Source organism: Helicoverpa zea, chromosome 31 (genome assembly GCF_022581195.2).
Source record: "Helicoverpa zea isolate HzStark_Cry1AcR chromosome 31, ilHelZeax1.1, whole genome shotgun sequence".
Classification (NCBI taxonomy): Eukaryota; Metazoa; Arthropoda; class Insecta; order Lepidoptera; family Noctuidae; genus Helicoverpa; species Helicoverpa zea.
In genome coordinates this window covers 4,942,039-4,965,136 of record NC_061482.1, presented here as the reverse complement: position 1 = coordinate 4,965,136, position 23,098 = coordinate 4,942,039, and the positions used below count along the sequence as shown (strand labels likewise).

At 37.1% G+C, this 23,098-nt stretch overlaps 1 protein-coding gene across 1 annotated transcript; it reads right to left on the bottom strand.

Annotated features, from left to right (window-relative positions):
* On the bottom strand, nt 1-21,115 carry LOC124644934 (protein zer-1 homolog). The gene is made up of 8 exons (XM_047184626.1): nt 19,829-21,115; nt 17,352-17,554; nt 16,054-16,225; nt 13,897-14,058; nt 10,169-10,330; nt 9,622-9,771; nt 5,062-5,314; nt 1-3,681 (listed from the first exon to the last, which is right to left on the bottom strand). Exons 1-8 carry the CDS (start codon nt 20,849-20,851, stop codon nt 3,500-3,502), a joined length of 2,307 nt encoding a protein of 768 aa, XP_047040582.1. The 5' UTR covers nt 20,852-21,115; the 3' UTR covers nt 1-3,499.
* Between the last annotated feature and the right edge of the window lie 1,983 nt (nt 21,116-23,098).

Genomic DNA, 23,098 nt, shown 5'->3' with positions numbered 1-23,098 from the left:
GACATTCAGATATTTATTTATTGATCTCTGAAACGACAATCAATTAAAAGAGGTAAGTTTTCTAGAATTAATACATGATCAACTTAACTTAATGAACAACAAAACTGAATTATCGATAAAATTGCAAGCTACAGCATTTTATCGTAACAAGAAAAAAATTCGTTACACAAAATAATGTTAGACCGTAGCAACACAATTAATCAACTAAAGAAAAATACTAGGAGACAATCGTGTGTGAAGATGACAAACATATATTATTATTTATTAGACATTAAACATCTATTGATCGGCTTATACAACGCCGGTTTAAATATAAGGTAAAGTGTTAATACTATTTCAGGAAATATCATAAAAACACCCCCTGTTACTGCAGACTGATCTCATCAAAATGTATTAAAAGTTTAGATCTACTACACGAAAATAATGCTGTTAATCAAGTGCTCTTCGCATATACAGGCCGACTAGATTCGCGATACTTACCACTGTTTGACTTCACATTACTGTTCCTGTATATTGTTAGCCATCCCCAAACAGCGCGGTGCTGGAGCCCTAAGCCCGGCAATATCTTATTACTTCTAAACATCAGATTGAATATTAGGTTATATAACATTATAAAATGGCCTTACGTAAACTAAACACACACTGTTGTGATTTGTCGAGTCCAAAGCTTGAAGCGCCGAAGACAAATTCACAGCTAACTAAGCAAAACAGCCTCCGAGGACGCGGCCCCGGGAACTGTTTGCAGCAAAGCAAGCGTGTGTTCCCGATCAACTTGACAATCAATCCATAATATAGACACCTATGAAATGTACGAGTAACAATAACTATTGCATAATGTTAAACGTTAACCTATTACATATCGATGACGCTACATAATGCGGGTTGAATTTGTGAGATGGAACTTCAGAGCGAAAACCGACGGTAGGAAATATCTTCAGTTCACATAACTGATGCATTGCTCTTTCTCATAACGATGTGTAGTTCACAGCTTCGGTTTTCGCTCCATGGTCTCATATTAGAAACTCAACCTCTGTATCCTAAACAGTTAGCATTAAAAAAGTGTTACAGCAAATAACATCGATTATTTCGGCGGCAGTAAGCGGGCAAACGACTAACACGCTATTGTTGTTAAGTAGACAATTATTACAACTTACTGTTATAAATATCAATTTACTGGAATAATCTTGACTATAAAACAAGTATTTCAATTTAAATAAATACCGAGTGTATTATTTTTGTACTCATACCATTTTTATGTCATCCAGTTAGTAATCGTTCTGTGTTCAATAGTTCGGTTCACGTTTCTAATGTATGCGCGTGAATCTTGGCAAGTAGAACAGATTTGAATTCATTAGCGTCGCGCAAATCAACAAGAAATATAAAACAATATAGCGTAAGTGAGCCAACAACGTAACATATATAACGGAAATAAAAACAACTGTGTTAAATAATATTCTGTAGGACCTAAACTTTGCATTATTTTATGTAAACAAGACCAATGTGGTGTATAGATGAGTATAATGTTTGCATAAATTTATGTAAAAAACTGCGTGTATCCTCACAACTAACACGATATGACTAGTATTATGATTGAAATAGAATCATGTATATCAATGTAATAATTCTGGCAACGGTAACGGGACGGACATCTGTACTTTTACCATGATTGCACTTCTATTAAAACCATTTCATTTCAATTTCATTTCATTTCCCGATTAAATACAGAAATGTGCCAGATTTAAATAAAAAAAAGCCTCTGTTAAGTTGCATTATTTTTTTAATCATTCACTGAACGCTGTTTTATAAATGTCAACTGATAAAACAAAAAAACACGACTGATAATAGTCGTAGAAATGACAACTTATCATAAACTAATATTCAGATCGACCTGGCCGCGCGACGAGCAGCGTCGATGCGTCCAATCAACAGCATTAACAGCTCTGAACCTTGAAATTAATCATAACTTTATATTCATATTTGCATATAATATAATATAATAAATCAATAAATAAAATAAAATAAATAATTTACAAATAAGAATTGTATGTTACCTTAGGCCCGGCCTTATTGGGATCTTAAGAATATCAAAATTACAACTAACTATAAAAGTGTGTGGTTTTACCGCAGATATATCTCTCCACTCTAATATGTAATCAACTCACGTTTCGTGTTATTAAATATTATATCATAAGGAATTCGTTTTTTGCGGAGCTGACGCCGTGGCCCATGTGGAGAGAGCAATATAAATCTCTGTGGGCATTCTAGTTATATGAAAAGTCATGGCGTTTCTCATAGCTGCTGCTTTTCAATAGATGCTGTGCATAATCTTAATGAAACTCATATTACTCCAAATTACGGGAGACAACCTCACTTCTAAGAAGATAAAATCTTTATATAAATTTAGATTTTAATATAAACTAAACCATATCGCACTAACACACATAAAATAGACTAATTTAATCGATACGCATCAAATGTGTATTTTTACATGTCTATTTTTAGTCAAAGAATAAATACATGCTGCAACTCCAAAACAAATTTTGAAATCGTTTTAGAACACGATGTTCAATCATATGCTATCACTAACTAAATCGTATCTCAGATACGCGCAGTTCTTGTGGAACCTAACGTCTATAAAAAAATGACAGAAAATCAACGACGATATTTATAACACAACTGATGATAGCTTTAGTATCAGGCATAGCCTCAAATAAAACTAATAAGTGGAAACACAGTGATATATACAGATCATATTTTTACAAAGCAAAAAAAAAATGTAAACAGTTAACATTATTTTCTTAATTACATTACTTGCATATGTTACCAGCCAAACCCGATTTCAAGTCAAACTAGTTTGGCTTAGGCTTAACTTGTTCTTCTAGTCTAGCCTAGGCCAAACTGGTTTGTCCTAAGCCCATTAGGATAAACAGTTTTGCCAGTTTATTAATACGATAATGAGTCGTCGTTAGAAGTTAACGAGTTTGGCCGAGACAAAAAGGTTTATCCTAAGGCGCATAAGAAGAACTAGTTAAGCCTAGGCCAAACTAGTTTGTCCTAAGAATCGTGTTTGGCCGACAACATACCTAAACTAAACTATCACTGAGTTTTCGTGTAAAGTGTAGCCTTAATTCAAATTCCTGTCATAGGAAATTAGCTTAGACGTAGAATCTAAAGGGGGATCAAGGTCCACAAACAATGTTAAATCTATTGTTCATGTTTTTAGTGTATAAGAATTCGACCTGGACAACGAGTTAATTTAAGCTCGATATTCAATCTTGATAAAAATGGTATTAGTTTGTTTCTAATACAGTTAAAATTCCGAGTGATGCCTGGCACATGGCGCCCAAAATAGATTTACTTATTGTACTAACACAATGATTCCTTAGGTGAGCTAATAATGATGAAGTTTGAAAGTTTTTTGGCTTGAGTGTGGGGGTCGGTGTGCCGTGGGCGGTTACTCGCGCAATCGAGGATTGATCTCCTCGAAGAAGTCCGTTAGTTAGTTGTCCGGCGAGGCGGAGAACAGCGGGCTGCTGGTGTCGCGGGCTGCGTACCGCGCGCAGTTGTTGATCACGATGTAGGCCAGCTTCTTGATGGGCTCGTAGGGCCGCGGGTGCAGGAGCAGCTCGTTCAGCAGCCGGAGACCACCCTCCGCCTCCACCAAGGTGCAGTACTTGTCCGCTGTTATTAAATAATCACTCTGTTAGTATAATAATCACAAGATTGATGAATTAATTTGAAAAAAAAAACTACCAATATTTAGGATATCTTCTTAAAACCCAAATATATTACGAAGAAGTCTTAATTAACTTATTGTTTTTACTATAAGTTTCCCAACATGAATAAATAGTATTAAAATTAATCACGAGGTACATTCTAGCTCAGCAAAAAGAAACAAAGTTTCGACAATGTCAGAAGTTTGGAGAATTTAAATAAATTGTCTAATTTTCTTACCGCTCGCAGATCTAACGTAGTTTTAGCAGAAAACTTATATCAATCAATCAATCAATCAATCAAATCGTTTATTTTGCAAAGAATATGGGTACAAAATAAGATGTTAGATTTATACATAGTTCCAACACATTCTACCTTACGGCATGCAAAAGAAAAATAAAAGTTTTAAAGTTATTAGGTACTATACAAACAAATAAAAAATTATTAAAAGGCAACAATTACTTAAATTATAATAGAAAAGAAATATACCTATAACATTATTATAGACTATCGTCATTCAGAAAATCTTGAATTGAGTAATAGCATTTATCTATAAGTAGTGACGTTAGCCTCTTTTTGAAAAGACCTAAAGTTAGTTCTTTGTAGGCCTGGGGTATTTTATTATAGATGACAGGGCCCATTGTCAGAAGGCTTTTCTTTAATAATGCTGTTTTGTATGTACCTGTAAACATTCGATTTTTATATTGTGATCTAACTAATCCCGGACGTGTTCTAATATCGTCCATTAGGGTGAATAAGTGCATGTTTGTTTTAACAAATATTGCAACTTCTATTATATACAGAGATGGAAATGTAAGTAGTTTTAGGGATTTGAACACAGGTACACAACTGTCGGTATTTTTAAGGCTAGTCATTGATCTTATGCAACGTTTTTGGGCTTTGAATATGCTCTCTCTCTCAGTACAGTTGCCCCAGAAAACTACGCCAAATCTCAAAACAGAAACTACTAGACCATGATAAGCTTCAAGTACAGTGCGGTTATTTACTTTTTTTGCTAGGTTATAGAGTAAGTACGCTGCCTTGCTTAACCTTTTACATATATCCTCGGAATGCGGTCTCCAAGTTAATTTGTTATCAATAAGAATGCCAAGGAATTTTGTTATGTTTGTCGAATCTACTTTTTGTCCTTCATATTTTATATCATAATCTTCAGCTACTAGACGCTGATGAAAGTGCATTACTTTTGTTTTTTGTATATTTATAACTAAATTATTCCTATCTAGCCAATTTATTATGCTCTGTAATGTATTATTTATATCGGATTTATATATAAAATCTTTGTCCTTTAACGAAGCAAATCATTACATACTAAAACAATCTACTCACGGTAAACCGTAGTAAGGTTAGCCAGCGCCCAAACAGCCCAGTGCTGGCACTGCGGCGTATGATGAGCATGGAGCAAGCTCAGTATGGGCTCGAAGGAGCGGTAGTTGATATTGCGTTCAGCGCGGAGGTCCCAGCGTTCAACGGCGGCGGCCACGCGTTGGAGCACCATCTCTCGTGCTGGTTCGGCTACGGTCCATGCACGTGGCCCGTCAGAAGCCATGTGAGCCAGCACCCCGGCAGCATTGTAGCTTACCTGAAGATGAAAGAATATGCGGTCATGCTGCGTAATCTTATAACAGTTTATTGCAATTTATTAAAGAGACTGTAGGTAATGGAAGATTTTATTTAATTTTCGAAATGCAGGGCAGCTCTTACTTTGAATTTAATTTCATTCACATTTCGCAAGAATTAGTTTGAATTGAGACTTTAATAGCATCTGGGAAGTGTCACATTTTCTAGAAAAAAAACAAACATGTCTTGAAAACACTGACATGCATTACTATGATGGTGAAATAATTAGTTAAAATAATCAAGTTTGCCCGCCTTAAATGTGACGGGCACCACACACATCACCACTCATGAAAATAATATCACTGAAATCATAACATCAAATCACTTTTAGATTATAACCGCTTACACAGGAGGTATTTTAATGTTTTTTTTTTTTGCAAAAATATAAGTCGCGAAAGATTTTCATATTATAATAACCACATTATCTAAGTGCAAATAACTGACTGCACATAGGTGCCATCGCATATGCAAGAATCCACTCGAGTCTCTTCATCCGTATATCCCGAAATCAGCTAAAACCACCATCCATTCACTGGTCATTTACGTGTTCTGTAGTCAACTCCACCAAATAATGGTCAGTTCTTGAACTTTCTTGGTTTCACGTCGTTTTTACAACCATTTATATATCTTTTCGATATTTCCACTTCTTCAACTTGGTTATTTTTTCAGCACATCCGTAATCGGAGAACATTAAAACCCGAATTCATGGTAAACTTTTATTAAGCAACATTAAATTAACTTTGTTGATAAGTTACACAAATACTATGGACATTAGCTTTTTATGAATTACATTGAGAAACGCAGATGCAACTTTCTTTAAAAACAAAAGTTTACCATCAATACAGGACTACTCGAATTTTATTGAAAAACTGGTAAAATAAAACTGTGTTCACAAAACACAATCACTTCCATTTCCATTATTTAATTACTAAAAATGCCAATTCCCAGAATCCCGCAATTTTGTCTAAATACTTTTTTTTCTATTTGTACAGCCGGAATCGCGCATTCCCAAGCGGAGACACCACCTCATTCTTAAAAAAAAAGTTTTTTATTTAGAAAATTGGATTAAATATGCACTATACTATAGTATCATATTTTTCATCTTAATGAATGTCTATTTTTTAGTTCCTGAAATATCAACAATAATGAATATTTTAATGAGTTGTACCATTTAACTATAACAGAACTATTTTTAGTTGTCAAATCGTCGATTTTACTAATGCTTGTTAGTGGTTAACGTTATACTTAAATGGGGCAACTCGCCCTTAATAAATAAACTGACATCACATCAAACCGACATACTATTCACAGAAGACGACATTCTTGATAATAAGAAGCAGTAAGCTACATTTACATACATTCATTAAAAAAATACAAAGAATAGCAAAGAAAAAATGCTATCACACTTTTGACAATATAATTTTGGTAAATAAAATTGATTACAAGATTAGAAGTATGCGCAACTGTTTGACTCAGATTTAACACACATAGTACAAGCGCATATTAATTTGGAAGAAGTCTTCAAAATTATATTGCCATTACCAAAAACTGCTGACAGTTGAAAGAAAAAGTTGAGCATCGCAAAATAAAACTGGCGAGTCACAATAAGGCACCGGAGAACATAAACAGGAGTAGAGTGTTGAATGGTGCCCACCTCGCTCCTGGCGCCGCGCCACCGGCCCGTGTACAGCGAGTCAAGCGCGATCGGTTCGCTAGGCCACCACGGCCGGCCCCGCCGAGCCGCGCGCTCGGCGCGGGCCGCAGTTCTCGCGCCCCTCTGCGCTCGCCACAATGTGCATCAAAGTCAACATTACCTGACTCTATACCGGCCATCTCTTAAACTCACTAATATCAAAGTCAAGTTAGTTATAGTGCAATAAACTCGACTGAAGTGTTAGGCAGTACTATATCAATGTCATTTCAACTAGCAGCTTTGACCTTACCCCTTTGCTTGCCTAAAATACTAAGATATATTTGATGTGCGCTTCGTAACATGCATTGTAACTTATTTCTTAAATCTCCTATCAATCAGCGTTTCAAAAATTGTCTTAAAGTTGACATGGCATTAACAGAAATCACTGTCTGTACAATGCAATGTTAAAGCCGCGCGAAAGCACTACTTTCAAAAGCTCTAAGGAAAGAAAATGCAGTATTTTACAGCATATTTATAGGTAGATCAGCGGGGCTGGACTTGCAAATTCCGCGTGGACTAGGAAGTACCTAAGGTTTTGAAGAATGTTGTCAGTACGAACTTGGCCTTAAGCCGTTGCCAATCAGACAATAGGGTGCTTACATAAAGAAACAGGTTTCCGGTACAGACAAACCTGTACGGGTAGGTACCGATCAGTGCAAGTATAATATTTCAATACAATCCTATTCACTCACTTATAAAGAAACAGGAAAGTTGAAACAGGTAAACAACCTGTTTCTTTATAAGTGAGTGAATAGGATTGTATTAAAATATTATACCTGCACTGATCGGTACCTACCCGTACAGGTTTGTCTGTACCGGAAACCTGTTTCTTTATGTAAGCACCCATAGACAAGATGGTATCTTGGGGTAGCCTTGGTGCATCAGCTTCTCCGAATTAATTAGGCTAAGGAAAGGGAAGGCAGTGTGGGGAAGTCAATCTTCACGCTCCGCTCCCGAAGCATCGGAAAATGAGAAGGAATACCAAGCCACTGCAGTCCAGTGGTTGTACTGCATTGCGAAATATAAAGTGGTAAACTTTCGACAAAAAGTTAAAGAATGGGGAGACTGGGTGGAATGCCGTTTCTATCAGGACATTTCACAAGACATGTCAAGCAAATGAAGTAAAAAATAATCCTTGAATTATTTAGTGAGTACAGTCTTGGAGATGTATGGTACAAACCTCAACATACAATATGCGTTTGTCGCTTACTCGAAGATTCAACTTGATCTCATAAGTTTACTGGTTCCATAAAGTTGGGGAGTTTAAAGGCCGCTGCATCCGTGATCAAGGTCCGTGAACGGGATCGAGAAGTAATGATTGCCTGCCCGTTCCTACATGATATATGCGCTTTCATTTGTAAATATTTTGCATGATAATATCTCCAAAATTTCCCCTTCCGTCCCCCTGACGTATGCAGTGGCTTTTAGTAATATACATGGTAATAATAACATGAGTTTTACCTGCTGCGTGACTGCCAATGAGCCACGAAATATTGTCATCACCTCTCAACTGCGCGCGCGCAAAAATCGCCTCTGCAATATTGTGGATAATAACCTGCTTACTGGTATAAATATATCGTACTACAAAGCGTGTGATCTACAAAATAAAAGGTGACATTATATGATAGGATCTAAAGCATTGTAGTGCTTGTCATTATAAATCAAAATTATATATACATAGCATATATTTTGTTAATTACAAATGGGAATGTATTAATTAACATTATAAAAGAGTGCTTGTAATAATTTGATAATTTTATTTAATTAATTATATGCTCTTTTAGGGTCAACCTTTGGTGTTAGACTATTAGACATTTTGGTCGGAAGTCCCGCTGGATGTGAATGAAGAAATGTCTTGAAAGAAGGGAACATGTAGATAATACTGCTATATTAAGTTTTAATGAATAAATATATGTTTCTCAAAGAAATAAAGTAACTCGTAGGATAAGACGATATTTTAATTAACACGATGCGCAACGGAAAACTACCAGCAGCGGCTATTTCAGATGTCATCGCGTCCAGAGTCCCAACCTCGGTACGATTTCACAGTGAATTCCCATTATTTAAAAATAGGTTATTCAAAACCTGATAATTGGGCATCAATATATTATGAGATTATTTTCTTAGTTGGGTAAACTTATAAAAGTATATCCTGTAAACATTAGTTCGATAACCTTTTTTCGAAAACAAATAAATATATTGGTAGATTTTAAGAAAAAAAGTGGCGATAATTCTAGCATAAAATAAACTTGCACGTAATTATAAATTAAACGTCAATGGTTAAAAAAGCATACATAATTTTAAATAAATAAAACTCTGTAATGAATATCTTATTTGATACGGCATTGTTGATCCCGACTGTTGGATCCCCGGAAAAAGTCAACACCTGACCGTGTAGACCCAAGTTCGATTCAAAGACGTACAAAACTTTCCAATCTTCCTGATGTCACAACAATAACATACATTACCTTCAAACCTTGCTTTCTTCTCTTGTTTTCTAACACCATATTGCCGTAATTTCTTGCCGACGATCCTTGCCCTGGTGAACTAGAGGTACGTTCAAACTAGGTACTGACCTCGATGCCGTCGCTGCAAGAGTCCAGAAGCTCGTAGAAGACGGAGAGGAAGAGCTTGTTCATCAGGTGAGGGCGCAGGAGAGCTACCTCTGCCACGTTGCCAAGAAGACCCATCATGTTGCGGAGTAGCTCCTCTTTATCGGGGAATATCTGGAATTTCATTGCAATAGATGTTAATTATTGTGAAATTGTCATTGTATTAAGCTAATATGAAAAATGGAATAAGGAAATCGACTGATTTTTAAAGATATGTAGATAAATTTTCTCACTAGAACCAAACTAGGCAAAACCAGTTGTTTTTGGGCCAATTATATTACACTGGTTATGGGGTGTAGCCATTTTTTTAAAGAAAACAAGTTACTACTGATAATGCAAAGTTAATTTTCGAAATATTGATCATATTCAGTAGAACTATCGAAGGACCTCTGTGTAAATGACTGTTCAGCAACTTAATTATTTCCGCAATATAACTCTTTGAGCACGTCAATCCCTAAACATGGCTATATATAACTTTTATGCCAGAAGAGTCATCGCAACTCACTATTACCTTGAGGCAAGCCAAGAAGTATTCCATGCCGCGGTTCTCCAAGAAGCGCTGGCAGTTCTGTGGGGTTTCGTCGGTGACGTTCCACATGGTGGACCAGGCCACTTCCAGAACGTCATCGCATATGCGCCGCTCGAGCCGGTCCGAGATCAGGTTGAGCATTTTCTGAAACAATTCAACAACCATTTTGAATATAACGTTTAGGTTGTTAGGTTATTTTGTTTATTATGTCCGAAGTTGTTATGAAGAGAGACAATGTTAAACATGTGGAACTTTATTGAGATAAATTCATTATTTCGACAATTAACGACAACTATCACAATTTTGTGACATGTTTGTACATAACTAATCCGAAATTGCAAAAAAAAAAAACCGAAAATGAAAATATGGGAAATCATAAATAGAAGAAAGTATATAATAAAGTTAATTTTTAATCTATCTTTCCTGTCCTTCGAGCATCTGTAATATTCATAATAAAGTTCAGTCTAACAAGCGCCCGGGGACTCTTGCATAGTTAAAACTTGTGAAGTATTTCCATGAACTCATCGATTGGTCTAACGTTGCATAATGAATGGAACTGCAAGAAACTTTCTACGCTGAAAGCATTAGGGTGCGTCTACACGGTGCAAGTAGCTTGTCCATGTTGAGGTACATGCGCAGATTACATGCAAAAACGTGCGGATCTAGCGACTTGAGCACGTACCAAAGGAAAATACCCACCCCATGCTCTTGTCACTTGCGCATGTTAACTTGCTCCAGCTACATGCACCGTGTAGACGCACCCTAATGCTTTCCTCACTTAAGTTCCATTTAACCTTCCCACTTAGTTAAAGTTTTCAATTATTTAATACAAATTACAGCAGGTGAGGCCTTGTAAGTTGTCTATGCATTTTAAAGTCATCCAATTACCCCTCGGTTTGTTATGAAAGTTTAATAGGTTGTTCTATAACGCATACAATTATTGCAATTTCATATTTTGGCGTGGAAATCCATTTTTCATTTAATGGATTTATGATAGGTACGGCAGTGTTTACTTTGCTTATACCTTTTGGTACACAAAAATATTAGATCACAAGGTGAGACAAAAGTTGCACCCAAATTGGCAAAAAAAATTTGTCTTGAATCTATACAATTTTAAAGTCTCCATACACAAAGATAATTTTGGGACCACATTACCAACTCAAAGTAAATATTAGGTACATAACACCGTCGAAATAAATAGCAATAAAGTTTCGCGTAACATTATTAAGGGTGTCGGTCATTCACATGGCATGTGATTGACCGCGCCTGACCACGGCATAAGCGTTCCCCCAAATCTGCCTCCACATAACTCATTTGACTTTTGATTCGCAAAAGCGTACCCTCAAATGATTTTAAATTCAAAATATTCTTTTGAACTCGAGTCATGAATTCGTTACTCAAAAATGCGTAGAAACACTTGGTTTGAACGATCGATATAATTATAATCGGCCTGGTATTGGATTGACGATGACATTTCCTATTATTCCGTTAATCAATGTGGAATCTAAAGCGGTATGCGGCTTCTCAATCTCCGGTATGAACCTAAGATGAGGATGCCAGCTGCCAGCCTAAATGCATTCTCAATTACTACTATTACTTGATCAGCTACTGCCAATACCAGTAGTTTAAACCAAGTACGGGAATAATGTTTATATCTATGTCTGAATTATTCTCCTAATATAAAAAGCTGAAAACGAAAAAAACACAAGTCAAAATAAAACGAGATTTAAAACATATTCAAATTAATCATCAAAATGTTTTGTTACAAGATTCAATAATAATAGAATAGTAGGTATAAAATAGTTAAAAATAATATAAGAAAGTAATAGATTCGAGAGCAATAGGGAAGAATGAAAAACACGAAAGAAACACATATTTCGCATTACACAAATTACACTCGAGCTTTAGCAATCATAAACAAACTTGCAACAGCTAACAAAATTAAAAAACGGCAGTGGCAAGGAACAATTTATGACAATACAAAGATACTAAGTTCTGAATTTAAAACAATCGCAGAAAAACCGATTAAGCCAATAATTCGCTAAAATGTCGCCACAGCAAAAGTGCATCAGCAATTACTTAAAATTCGCATTAATCTTTTAACAGCAAATATACTGTAAAACATTGCTGCGCAGCTCGCCAAGGGTAAGACATTTCAATTTATTATAATAATTTCGTATCATCGAATTAGCTATTATTCTGAACTACGGAAGCTCGTAACAAAAATTCATAACGAAGCAGTCAGACTTATTAAAAAGTAGTATGAGTTTTTTGTAGTCATCATTATCAGCCATTTTACCATCCCAATGCTGGGCAAAGGCTCTCTTCTTTAAATAATAAGAGTCTGTAATAGACGCCCTAATTATAAGTATGTTTGAAGTCTTATACAAACCGACTTAGAACTTCCTTTAAGTAAACTTTACTTTATCTAGGCCAGAAGGAAACTACCAACAGTACAACTAGTAATTAAACTAAAGAGCCTTAAACTGATTGTTTAATACTTAATGCCAGCAAAAAACTGAATAGGCCCCTCCTAAATCGTTCTAAGTTCCACCCCCGAACTCGAACCTTGCTACTTTAAGTAATAAGGATCCGCCAGAATCATTGCATCAAACAACATCTCTGTCGAATTCAAATATAAAACAGCGCGTCTCATCTACTAAACAGTTTTCATTGGAGCCCAGACAGGCTGAATCGATCCAGTGCATATAGGTAAACATAAATGCATGTAGTGATTTTGAATTTTCCGGTCGCAACAAGCTCCGGTCAAGCCAACACGAGTTCGCAATTTTACGGGGCGGCAAGGGGCGCGGGACCGATGAGATGCATAAATCAATAACAGCGGCGCAACTCCCTAGGTATCCTGCCTCATCGACATACATATTGCTACATATGTAGGTACGCCGTTCTAGAGCTTTCCGCGCACAATATCAAAGGGCTTTGTATGCACTTTTCCCCCGCCTCGTCTCCGCCCGCGGCGACTGGGTGTGTCATTTACGATCTATGAGATCTACAAGGATGAAAATTATGAAACTAACAATAATACTAACTATCGCGGAAGCTCAATCCCGATCGCAAATACATATTGTAATTTGTGAAATTCGCTAGCCTTGTTAGTAATGTAAGACCATATTTCAAAGCCTAACTAATCTAACGTTAGTAATATTAGCAGAAATTCAACGCCTATTATCCTTTCCGTATGAGCATAAATCACTACACATCAACAAGTCATGAGTACCAAAGCGGAATAATACATGTCAAGTGATGAAGTGTTAACCGGCGGCCTGAAGAATAGCTATAGGGTCATTTCCTGCAATTCAGTATAACGAGTGAACAACGACATGCACTCACACTGCAGATGCAGACCTCAAATTCACACCTCAATTTGAATATATTATTTAAACTAAGCAATATATTATTCGCAAGCTGTTCCATGTCACAAAAAAACAATATTTAATCGTTAATCTGCACCTCCTACAGACGACTTTGCTAAAAAAAGTTCTTACCTCCCCACTCAGAGACATTTAATGATTACTTAAGTCACTCCTTAGTGACGGAATGTCATACAAATCCTTCACTAAGGAATGGCTTAAATAACCATTAAATGTCTCTGAGTGGGGAGGTTATACAGTCACTTTTGACAACATCTCTCGCACCCAAACGATTGCCTGTATCAAAATGAATGAATGTATGTTCATAGAAACACTTACCCCAATAGCTCCTTGGTTGCCGAGGAATGTCTTCTGTTTGCCATCAACCTGACAGGCCAGCGAGTTTAATAAGTAAATAGCGATACGCTGCACGAAACCCTCTTGATTTACGTCCGCTACCCCGTTTAAAAGAATCTGTACAACTCGCTCATACTCGAACAACTGAAAAAGAAATTGTTTAATTATCATCCATTTATTTAGTTAATATTTTGGCATTCTGATAGCGCATATAAACACACTAATTATTAATACACGTAAAGTACAATAATAGACCTACATATAATTTTATTCTTCGGAAACTATTTGCTAACTAACTGAAACCGGAACCGAAATCCGTAAAAACAAAATGATTAATTAAGCAAAAGTGGTGCATCTGTATGCAAATTTTTCATCATATTTCTCGTATAAGTGAATTTGTCTTACTCGTGTACAGTTGAATTAATGTACGGGATACATGTGTAACATACAGTACTTATTTCATTATATCGCCACGTCCGGCACGTGGCGAGTATTAAGCGGAAGGGGGGAATTTTCATTTGATCTCCGTACCTAATAATATATAGCATTCTAATCTCTAGAAGGACCATATGTACATAGCATTCATAAACTAAAAAAGTTTGTATTACTGCTACAACTTAGTCTACATCGAGATATTTTAGATACAGGTTCCTAGATTGAACTTTAGTAACAAGGAATATTGCCTTATGTGTACATTAAATTTAGGACGTTGGTAACAATAAAGTATACACAAGTATTTCAAACCACGTAATCTATGTCATAAATGAGATTTGTTTGCCTCAGCGAATAAAAGTCTACTTTCGAAGAACTTCATTTGATGATTATTTTTTGGGTTCTAATTGTCAGCAAAATTTTTGTATGTCATGAGGACATTTTTTTTTAATTGAGGTCATGGCTGAGGTAGATGTCATTTAGCACTATGTCAATAAATTCTAAACTTATATATTGCTACGTCGAGATTATTTATAAATGCACTATTCAATAGTAGACTTTGAAAAATGGAAGCTGTGATCCATATCTTTCCCATCATAAAGATCATATTTAAGTATTCCTAGTAGAGGAAATGTGAAAAATCAATACATCAGGTTCGCTGTATGAAATCCCTGGAATACGTGGGAGTTCGGCTGTTGCCGGTGCAACAGGGTGCAAGGGGGTGGGCGCCTCCCTGCCCGGCGCGATCGATCGAGCCTTGCACACTGAGTTATTCGAAATGATAAAGCGAAATGTTGCAACATCCTCCGTACCAAAAACATGAAATTACTATACCTACATTATTTATGTGAAAAACCGCCTGTCAATAAAATAAGAAAGCTGTTTTTTATGAGACTAAGGACTATCTCCCCCTAATCTGCCCCTTCTTCCTACGGCGAGCCAAAACACATTACCCCTTCAGATTACTTTCACGAACTTTGAGGATTATTATTTCGCAATAATATTTATTTATTTATTTATTCAGGCAAACCAACAACATATTTACAAAACAAGTATAGTTGCTTAGTTCCATACGCACGTGTTTACAGTGTAATATGTCACTTACAGGTATGCACACCATTTCCAATAAGTTACAGAGAATAATACTTATTTATAACATTACTGCAGTCAAAACTATGGGAATATAATTGTTTGTTCTAAATATTTGACCATATTGCTTTCAATAACATCGCAAACCATAACCTATTATGTAGTATCTATAGGAATACCTGAATACCTGATTTCATAACGGGTAAGGAATGTCATTTAATTAATTGCCATTCTTGTACTGACAACAATGGAATATCTGACCTATTATGGAATACCTAGTTTTCTATACCAATAAACATCCTATTTTCACCATACATCGTAGGAAACGGTAACTGTCACTAACTATTGAATTATTAACATCGATATCGATTGTTGATGTCCATGAAGGAAGAGCTCGGTTGATAAAGTCCTAACTTGATTTGTTCGTCTGCAAGTTAAAGGGTTTATCACACGGTACCGCGCATTATCGCGGAGGGTGGTTGCGAGAAAGCGGAAGAAAACCGCTCGACTGCGCGGTCAGGCGGATGTTTTGCATAAAGGTTAATGAGATCCTCATCACCGCTCGCCACCGCAGCGGTGCGCGGTACCGTGTGTGAAACGCCCTGTAATTCAACTTACCACATCAGTAGGTATCTTGAATTGGCACAGCGTGAGGCAGCCGTTCCTCATCATGGTGTCGTCACCAAGGTGAGCCTCCATGCCGTCAAGCAGCGCAGTGATGATGCGCTTCTTCATCTTAATGCCGATGCGGTCCTTTTCCTTCCCTTTCACTATGTAGAATAGGGTGGCACTAAAAGTACACAAACCAAGCGTTAAGGCTTTGAAGATTTAGGTCGCCGCACATCTAAGTACACTCTGAATGTTCGCAAGTTTTTCTACGAAGCGTGGTCAAATAAAATAAACCTGAATACTATACTATAGGTAGATTAAATGCCATTTACTGGCTGGAAGTAGGTCATATTTATTAATACACCACGTTCCATAAAAGGACTCCCGCGATTTAAAGTCAGAGATACTTTTTTAAGTTTTTTTTTTTTGTAAAATCATTTATTCACTACGAACATTATCTATCTTGGCCGATGACCTTTATGAATTCACTCTATGAATTCACCTAGAACTACATAGACAAATATAGCTCATATTATAGTTATAGGGACCTTGTAATTACAGTATGTAACGAAGTTTAGAAGTAAAGCTACATCCCTATATTGTAAGTGAATTTATTCCAGGTGCTTCAGCTGACCTAGATACCCAGGTCACGGCATTTTAATTAACACCGATAGCAACTTCATACTGACCTATGTCTGAAAACTCTCTATGTTCCTTATAAAAAACCTGTTTACAAAAACTACTTTCGTAAAAGTGATTTGCGAATTAATTCTTCTACATTAAAAATAATTAAGGCAAATATTTAAAGTCCCCGAGATCTTTGATTTATGAATTACAATTTCGTCCCTATTTGCAATAATAGTTGTAAGGCTGGCCCCACACTTGTAAGTATTGCTCAGGTAATTGACTTACGATAAAACAAATGTAAAACACATTCGTAAGTCGCTTACAGCTCCTTCTTAGAATTTACAGAAGTTGCTTATACAAATAACCGATATAAAAAGGAAGTGCAAGATATAAGACGGATGCAACTTACAAGTGCAAAGTCGGGGTAAACCTTTCGTACAAACAATATATAATAAATAATAATAGACTATCCATTCGAAACCAAATTATCAAGTGGATTATGGCACCCTCTGCAAATAATACCCAAAGAGTATAAATAACCAGGCGGGGTAAACCCCGGATGAGACGGCGGGACGACCTGGATGCCTACAACCCTGATCGAGAGGCGTGGAGACAAAATGGGGAGGCCTTTGCCCAGCAGTGGGACAATACAGGTTAAGAAAACAAAATGAGTAACCTACCTGCCAGAGATCTGTATATGCTTCTCCATGACGTGCAGGTCCATGGCATCGAGCACCACGCATAGGGCCCGGCCCACATACGCATTGTTCTCGTAGCGGAACAAATAGTAAAGATCATTGAGCACTCGCGTCAGCATCGCTGGTCTCTCCATGTAAGCCCGAGCAGCAGCTAGGATCTGCTCCTCGTTAGCGTCACCAGTGATCTATGAACAAATATCATTATGTAGCGGAAATAAAATCAAGTGCTTTTTAAGCAAGAATATTATTTTGAATAGTTGTTTGTTAAAATGTTCCAATCTCATAGAGTAATGGACAGATTTCAATAGTTATTTCAGTGTAAAATATGGCTTATTTGTCGGAGAGGCTGTACTTTTACCCGGGTCTAGCCAGTTAGTCGATCATGCCTACATGCAGTTTGTCGCTTATTCTCCAATACGCAATAGTTTTCATACAGGGAATGAGAGTATATAGGTAGGTACAGCGTTCGCGCCTGGCTAACTTCACCCCAGCCGGTGACTTTAATTGGTTGTCAGTCCGCTTAAGGGGACTTCCTGCATGCTGTATAACGACTGCATTCAAATAATGTTTTCTCATTATCTACCTAACCTTTCCCCAACTATGTTGGTCAGCTTCTAGTCATACCGGTTGTATCTCAAACCCGGTTATCCAGGAAACCCACCCCTTGGTAAGATAGGTTGTCCGACTTTCTGGCATCAGACTACCCGGAACGACTGTCAATAATAATCTATATATATAACAATGAAATCCGCTTTCCGTTGTCACGACATAACATGAAAACGGCTTGACCGATTTGGCTGAAAATTAGAGGGGAGGTAACTTAGACCCGAGAGAAGGTTTTAGGATAGTTTTTGTCACCATCCGACTACGGGACGCGGGTGAAACCGCGGGCAAAAGCTAGTAAGGTATAAAATAAGAAGTGCAGGTAGTTGATATACGCTAATAATTCCGAGATTATTCTATAGAGGCGAGAACGATTAAAACGGAGGGGCACAGTTGGTTAACAATAACATAGTTTAAGGAGAATGTCTACCGCAAGTCAGCAGACTATGTCCACTGAGACGCTTGTGTTAACGACTAATGTCATAATGGAAGCAAATAACAACATTAATAATACGGTATTATAAACATAGAATAATACGCACGCTTTTTCTAAGAAATGGTTGATAGTACAGGATGTTATAAAAAAGCTGAGAATGAATTAATTGGTGACAAAGGAAACATTTTTTTGTATCCTAAAGGTTTCAAAGCTACTGAAGATCTGTAAAATCCTTTCGTTTGAAAGCTAGACTATTCCCGAAGACCATATTTTGTTAGGATACAAGAGATTTTACCGGGATTCGGGTAAAGACGCTGGAAACAGCTAGTTAACAATATTAGCTGATGCGGCCAGTGAATGCTTATTATTATATATTTTTATACCTCTATAATAATGTACTCCTAGTTCATTCCATAACCCAAAACTTTTTAAAATAATGTGCGTCCATACTAAAACTTGCACGTAAAGAAATTGACAAATAAGTGCCTATCCTAGGTAAATAAACTTGATGTAATAATAAAATTAAGTCATCCTCTGAGCCTTTTTCCCAACTATGTTGGGGTCGGCTTCCAGTCTAACCGGATGTAGCTGAGTACCAGTGCTTTACAAGGAGCACACCATATCTGCTTATAGTTAGAAGACTGATTGCATGATTGCAATAGAGAAAAAAAAAGGGTTATATACCCACATATGAATCTTAACTATGGATTTCTTAATAGGATTAACAACAATAGTTTTTTGTTTCAGTATGTAGTTGCTGGGGAACATAGGAAGCTGTGAAAGGGTTCTTCGGGAACATTTTGATGTTGCCATTTTGTAAATTTTGATGTTCAAAAGATGATGGTGCTGTTTTGCAGCCATGTCTGAATAAATTATTTTGAGTATGATTATCTAACCTGGTTTACTAGCAGGCAATTAAAGTTATCTAATGTTTTAAAATTCCTATTTCAAACAAGCAGACTATCTTAAACAAAAGACAACTGTAATTTTCTTGTTAACTTTAGTTGAAAGTTAGTAAAACTGTTGTGTGAAGTAAATACAGTAATTGTGTACCAATCATTTGTACTCAATTAGTAATAGATTAAACATTATGTTTACCGAGTAATGTTTTTAAGGTTGTCAGCTCTCATGATGAACATTTCCAATGTTGACCTGTTAAATTATAAGGAACTAGCTTCCGACAGCGGCTTCGCCCGCGTGGTATGTTAATAAAAAGTAGCCTATATGTTAATCCAGGGTATCAAAACGGTCCAGCCGTTTTTGCGTGATTGAATAACAAACATACATCCATACATTCTCACAAACTTTCACTTTTATAATATAAGTAAGAAGTAAGATATAAGTAAGAAGTAAGATAAGTAAGATATAAGTAAGACTAAAGAAATAATTATAATAGATAAATAATAATTCAGATTCTTACCACTTTAGCTGGTATATCATGGCGTTTGCAGGCTCCATGGTGAGTCCCGTACAAGCCAAGGAACTCCAGTGGATTGTTAACTCGGCTCACCAGTCCGGGTATGTCGCAGCGCACCTCACACTCCATGCTGTCTGAAGTGCCTTGATTCATGGTTGAAACTGCAGCAGCCCCCGTGCCGGCCAAATTAGTGCCCGATATATCCAATGACTCCAGTAGTGGCAAGCTCTCTACCAACTGAGTCAGCACCTCATTTGGTGAGAAATATTTCCCATGCCTCTCATTTGACTGGGAAATATCCAAGTGCCTCAAGTGGCCCATCCCAGAGATCCAATCAATTAAATCTTTAGTCCACGGCACAGCATGCAAGACCAGGAACCGCAGATTATTCATCTCATTAAGGGCCCAAATGGAACCAGCCGATGTACACTCAGAGAGGTCCAAGTGTGTCAGGTGCTGCAGAGGCTTTAACAAAAGCAATGGGAATATTGCGAGACCTCGACGTTGGATTGTCAGTCTCTTTAAGTTTGGAGCATAGATGATGTACCCTCGCTGCCTGTAGATACCTTCATCTTGTGGGAATACATAGGTCAATGGACCAAATTTGAGTGAGTGCAAGTTTTGGCTGTTGTTGCTGATGATCTCCAGCGATGATTGTGAAAGATACTCGCATTGGTTGAGCTCCACTTCGTAGGGCTTGTGCTCCATCAGGCAGCGCAGCCCCTCGTCTGTGATGCGCGAGTTTCGCAGCTTCACTGTGCTGAGCCGAGTGCGAACCTTATCGCGGAACATGTTCGCGATATTATCATTGATGCGGTATTTCTTCTGGTATGACTTGATGAATTTTTCGCAAATCTCAGAGGGAAGTATAACATCATCTTTGAATCTACGCCATCGGGTCTCAGGGTCGAAGTTAGTAATTGTATTAAGATTCACCACAATATAGTCCATACAAATATCAAACAACGTGTCGGGGTACGAATCATACGATGCATCATACAAACACAACTTCTGTACGTTCGACATTCTGACGGACAAACACTGTCTCAGTTCGTCTAAAGTATTGAGTAATGAAAGGCTCGCGATGATACCATTTCGATGTATATCACTCACTGAATTTAGGTGTAGAAAATTACGTCAGAGTCCATTGCGATGATAGCTCAACGTTGCATTTGTACCGACGGACCGACCGAAACCAATGCACTTGCGAACTGGGCAGCAGGCTGCTAGTAAATCGCAGTTTTCGCACAACGCAACAAGAAAGTCAATTGACTTTTTTCACGACAGTAGATAATAATATTTGGTCATAGACTAGCATAAAGAGTAAACAGATTATACAAAATGTCATAGTGTTGGGCATAAAACATAGACAATAGTAAATAGTATCATATACAATCTTTGAGAATTAACTACCTTGCTTTATTTACTTGACTGAAACCATTTAAACCCAGCAGAAACGTGTAATATTGGAAATATATTGATTTTACTTCACCTTTGAATTTAGTTGTGTTTAGTTTCGTCTAGGCTCAATTCTATTTTTTATGACATCCCTAGCATTCCCGCGTTAATTCAAAGGAGAAGATGCAAGAACAGATCAAGCAACTTCTGTTCAAATGCCATACAATATCACCACTAAAATGTTTCATAAGCTTTTAAAAAGCAAAATAATATATTTTCATAAAATTAGGTACCTATCACGTTTTGTACGAAGTATTATTGGTTTACCTATGGGTATCATTTGCCCCGGAGTCTGATGTAATATTCTTCGGACGCATTCCATATAATATGCACGGTAGTGTTTCGTTAATACATTTCTCTTATACCTAGTGATGACTGCTCTAATAATGGTGTGTTTTTCAAGTTAGTGCAGCTGCCGAAAGTTCATGCAACAACTGCGTGAAATCGGACGCTATCTCATGGTGACTCCAGGACAGGTAAGTACCAATGCAACTTTTCTATGTTTGTATGGACTTTCTAGGTATATGTTAGACACCAATGACTGTGTTTCGGATGGCACGTTAAACTGTTAACGTCATTGGCAGTCGTTACGGGTAGTCAGAAGCCAGTAAGTCTGACACCAGTCTAACCAAGGGGTAAAGTATAGGGTTGCCCGGGTAACTGGGTTGAGCCAAATAGGGCAGTCGCTCCTTGTAAAACGCTAGTACTCAGCTACATCCGGTTAGACTGGAAGCCGACCCCAACATAGATGGGAAAAAGACTCGGAGGATGGTAATTTATGGAGACACGAAGAGCAGGTAGTGCCTATCGATAAATGGAGGCACTATTTTTATAATTAAATTAAGTATAGCTGAAGTATCTACTTTGTAATTTTTGTTCTAATGTGATAATTATATGCGGTGTCAATAAGTCGATATCCTGAAACGATTTTCTACTATGCATGCGCATATCGTATGAAAACAGCGAATTCATACAACACTACGCTGTACGATAAAGTGCTAAAACCATTCTTAAATGTTGTTCACCTTCATAAATAGGAAGTAAATTAAATAGTTGCTTAACTTTTAACGCCTAAAATTATTATTATGGCAAAAAAAAATACCAAAACCTACTAGACTAATAACTATTTCTCACTGGCCATATCTCTATTAAAGTACAATATCACTACATTGGTAAAGATTGCTTGGAAAAACTGGATTTACCAATAGATATGACTACAATAAATTGCCTGATTGATTTATATTCATTTAGCTACCTAGTTTAAAAACCCAGGTTTCTTCTGGCCACGTTTGCCTCCTCCGTTACTAAACTTTGAAAAAACAGCGATCTTTTTTAATTATGAATGGGTTTCTTATGATTTGATAGAGCAACTCAACCAGGTATAATTTTGAAAAATCTGTCGTTTTAGTTAGCAGCCAGGCTCATTGTAAATACTTACTGTCCATAACCATTGGTACATGTTAGTGATGAAGCCATCCAAAATTACCTCGGTGGCTCAGGAACCGTAAAAATTGCAAACCATGTACCTAATTCATTTATATAGCCCATCGTGTTTCAAAAGCTATCATCATCATCATCAGTCGTTCCCCCATAGATTGGGGATCGTGACCATCATTAGTCACTGTCAGCAATGAGGTTGGGCCGTGATAATTTCCTCCAGGTGCTCCTATCAGCAGCAGTGAGTATAGCTTCGTGCAGACGGAGTTGCAGATGAGATTGGGGTTGGTCACACCACCTTGCAGGAACACGGCCCCTTCGTCTTTTGTCTTCAAAAGCTATAGGACTCATTCAAACATTTGATCTTGTTTATAGTCA

Excerpts from the sequence above, each read along its gene's own strand:
- LOC124644934 (XM_047184626.1), bottom strand. The coding sequence starts at position 20,851 with ATGTCGAACGTACAGAAGTTGTGTTTGTATGATGCATCGTATGATTCG. Across the intron at positions 17,555-19,828 it reads ATGATATACCAGCTAAAGTG|ATCACTGGTGACGCTAACGA; the intron begins GTAAGAATCTGA and ends ATTTGTTCATAG. Across the intron at positions 10,331-13,896 it reads GCAACCAAGGAGCTATTGGG|AAAATGCTCAACCTGATCTC; the intron begins GTAAGTGTTTCT and ends GAATTGTTTCAG.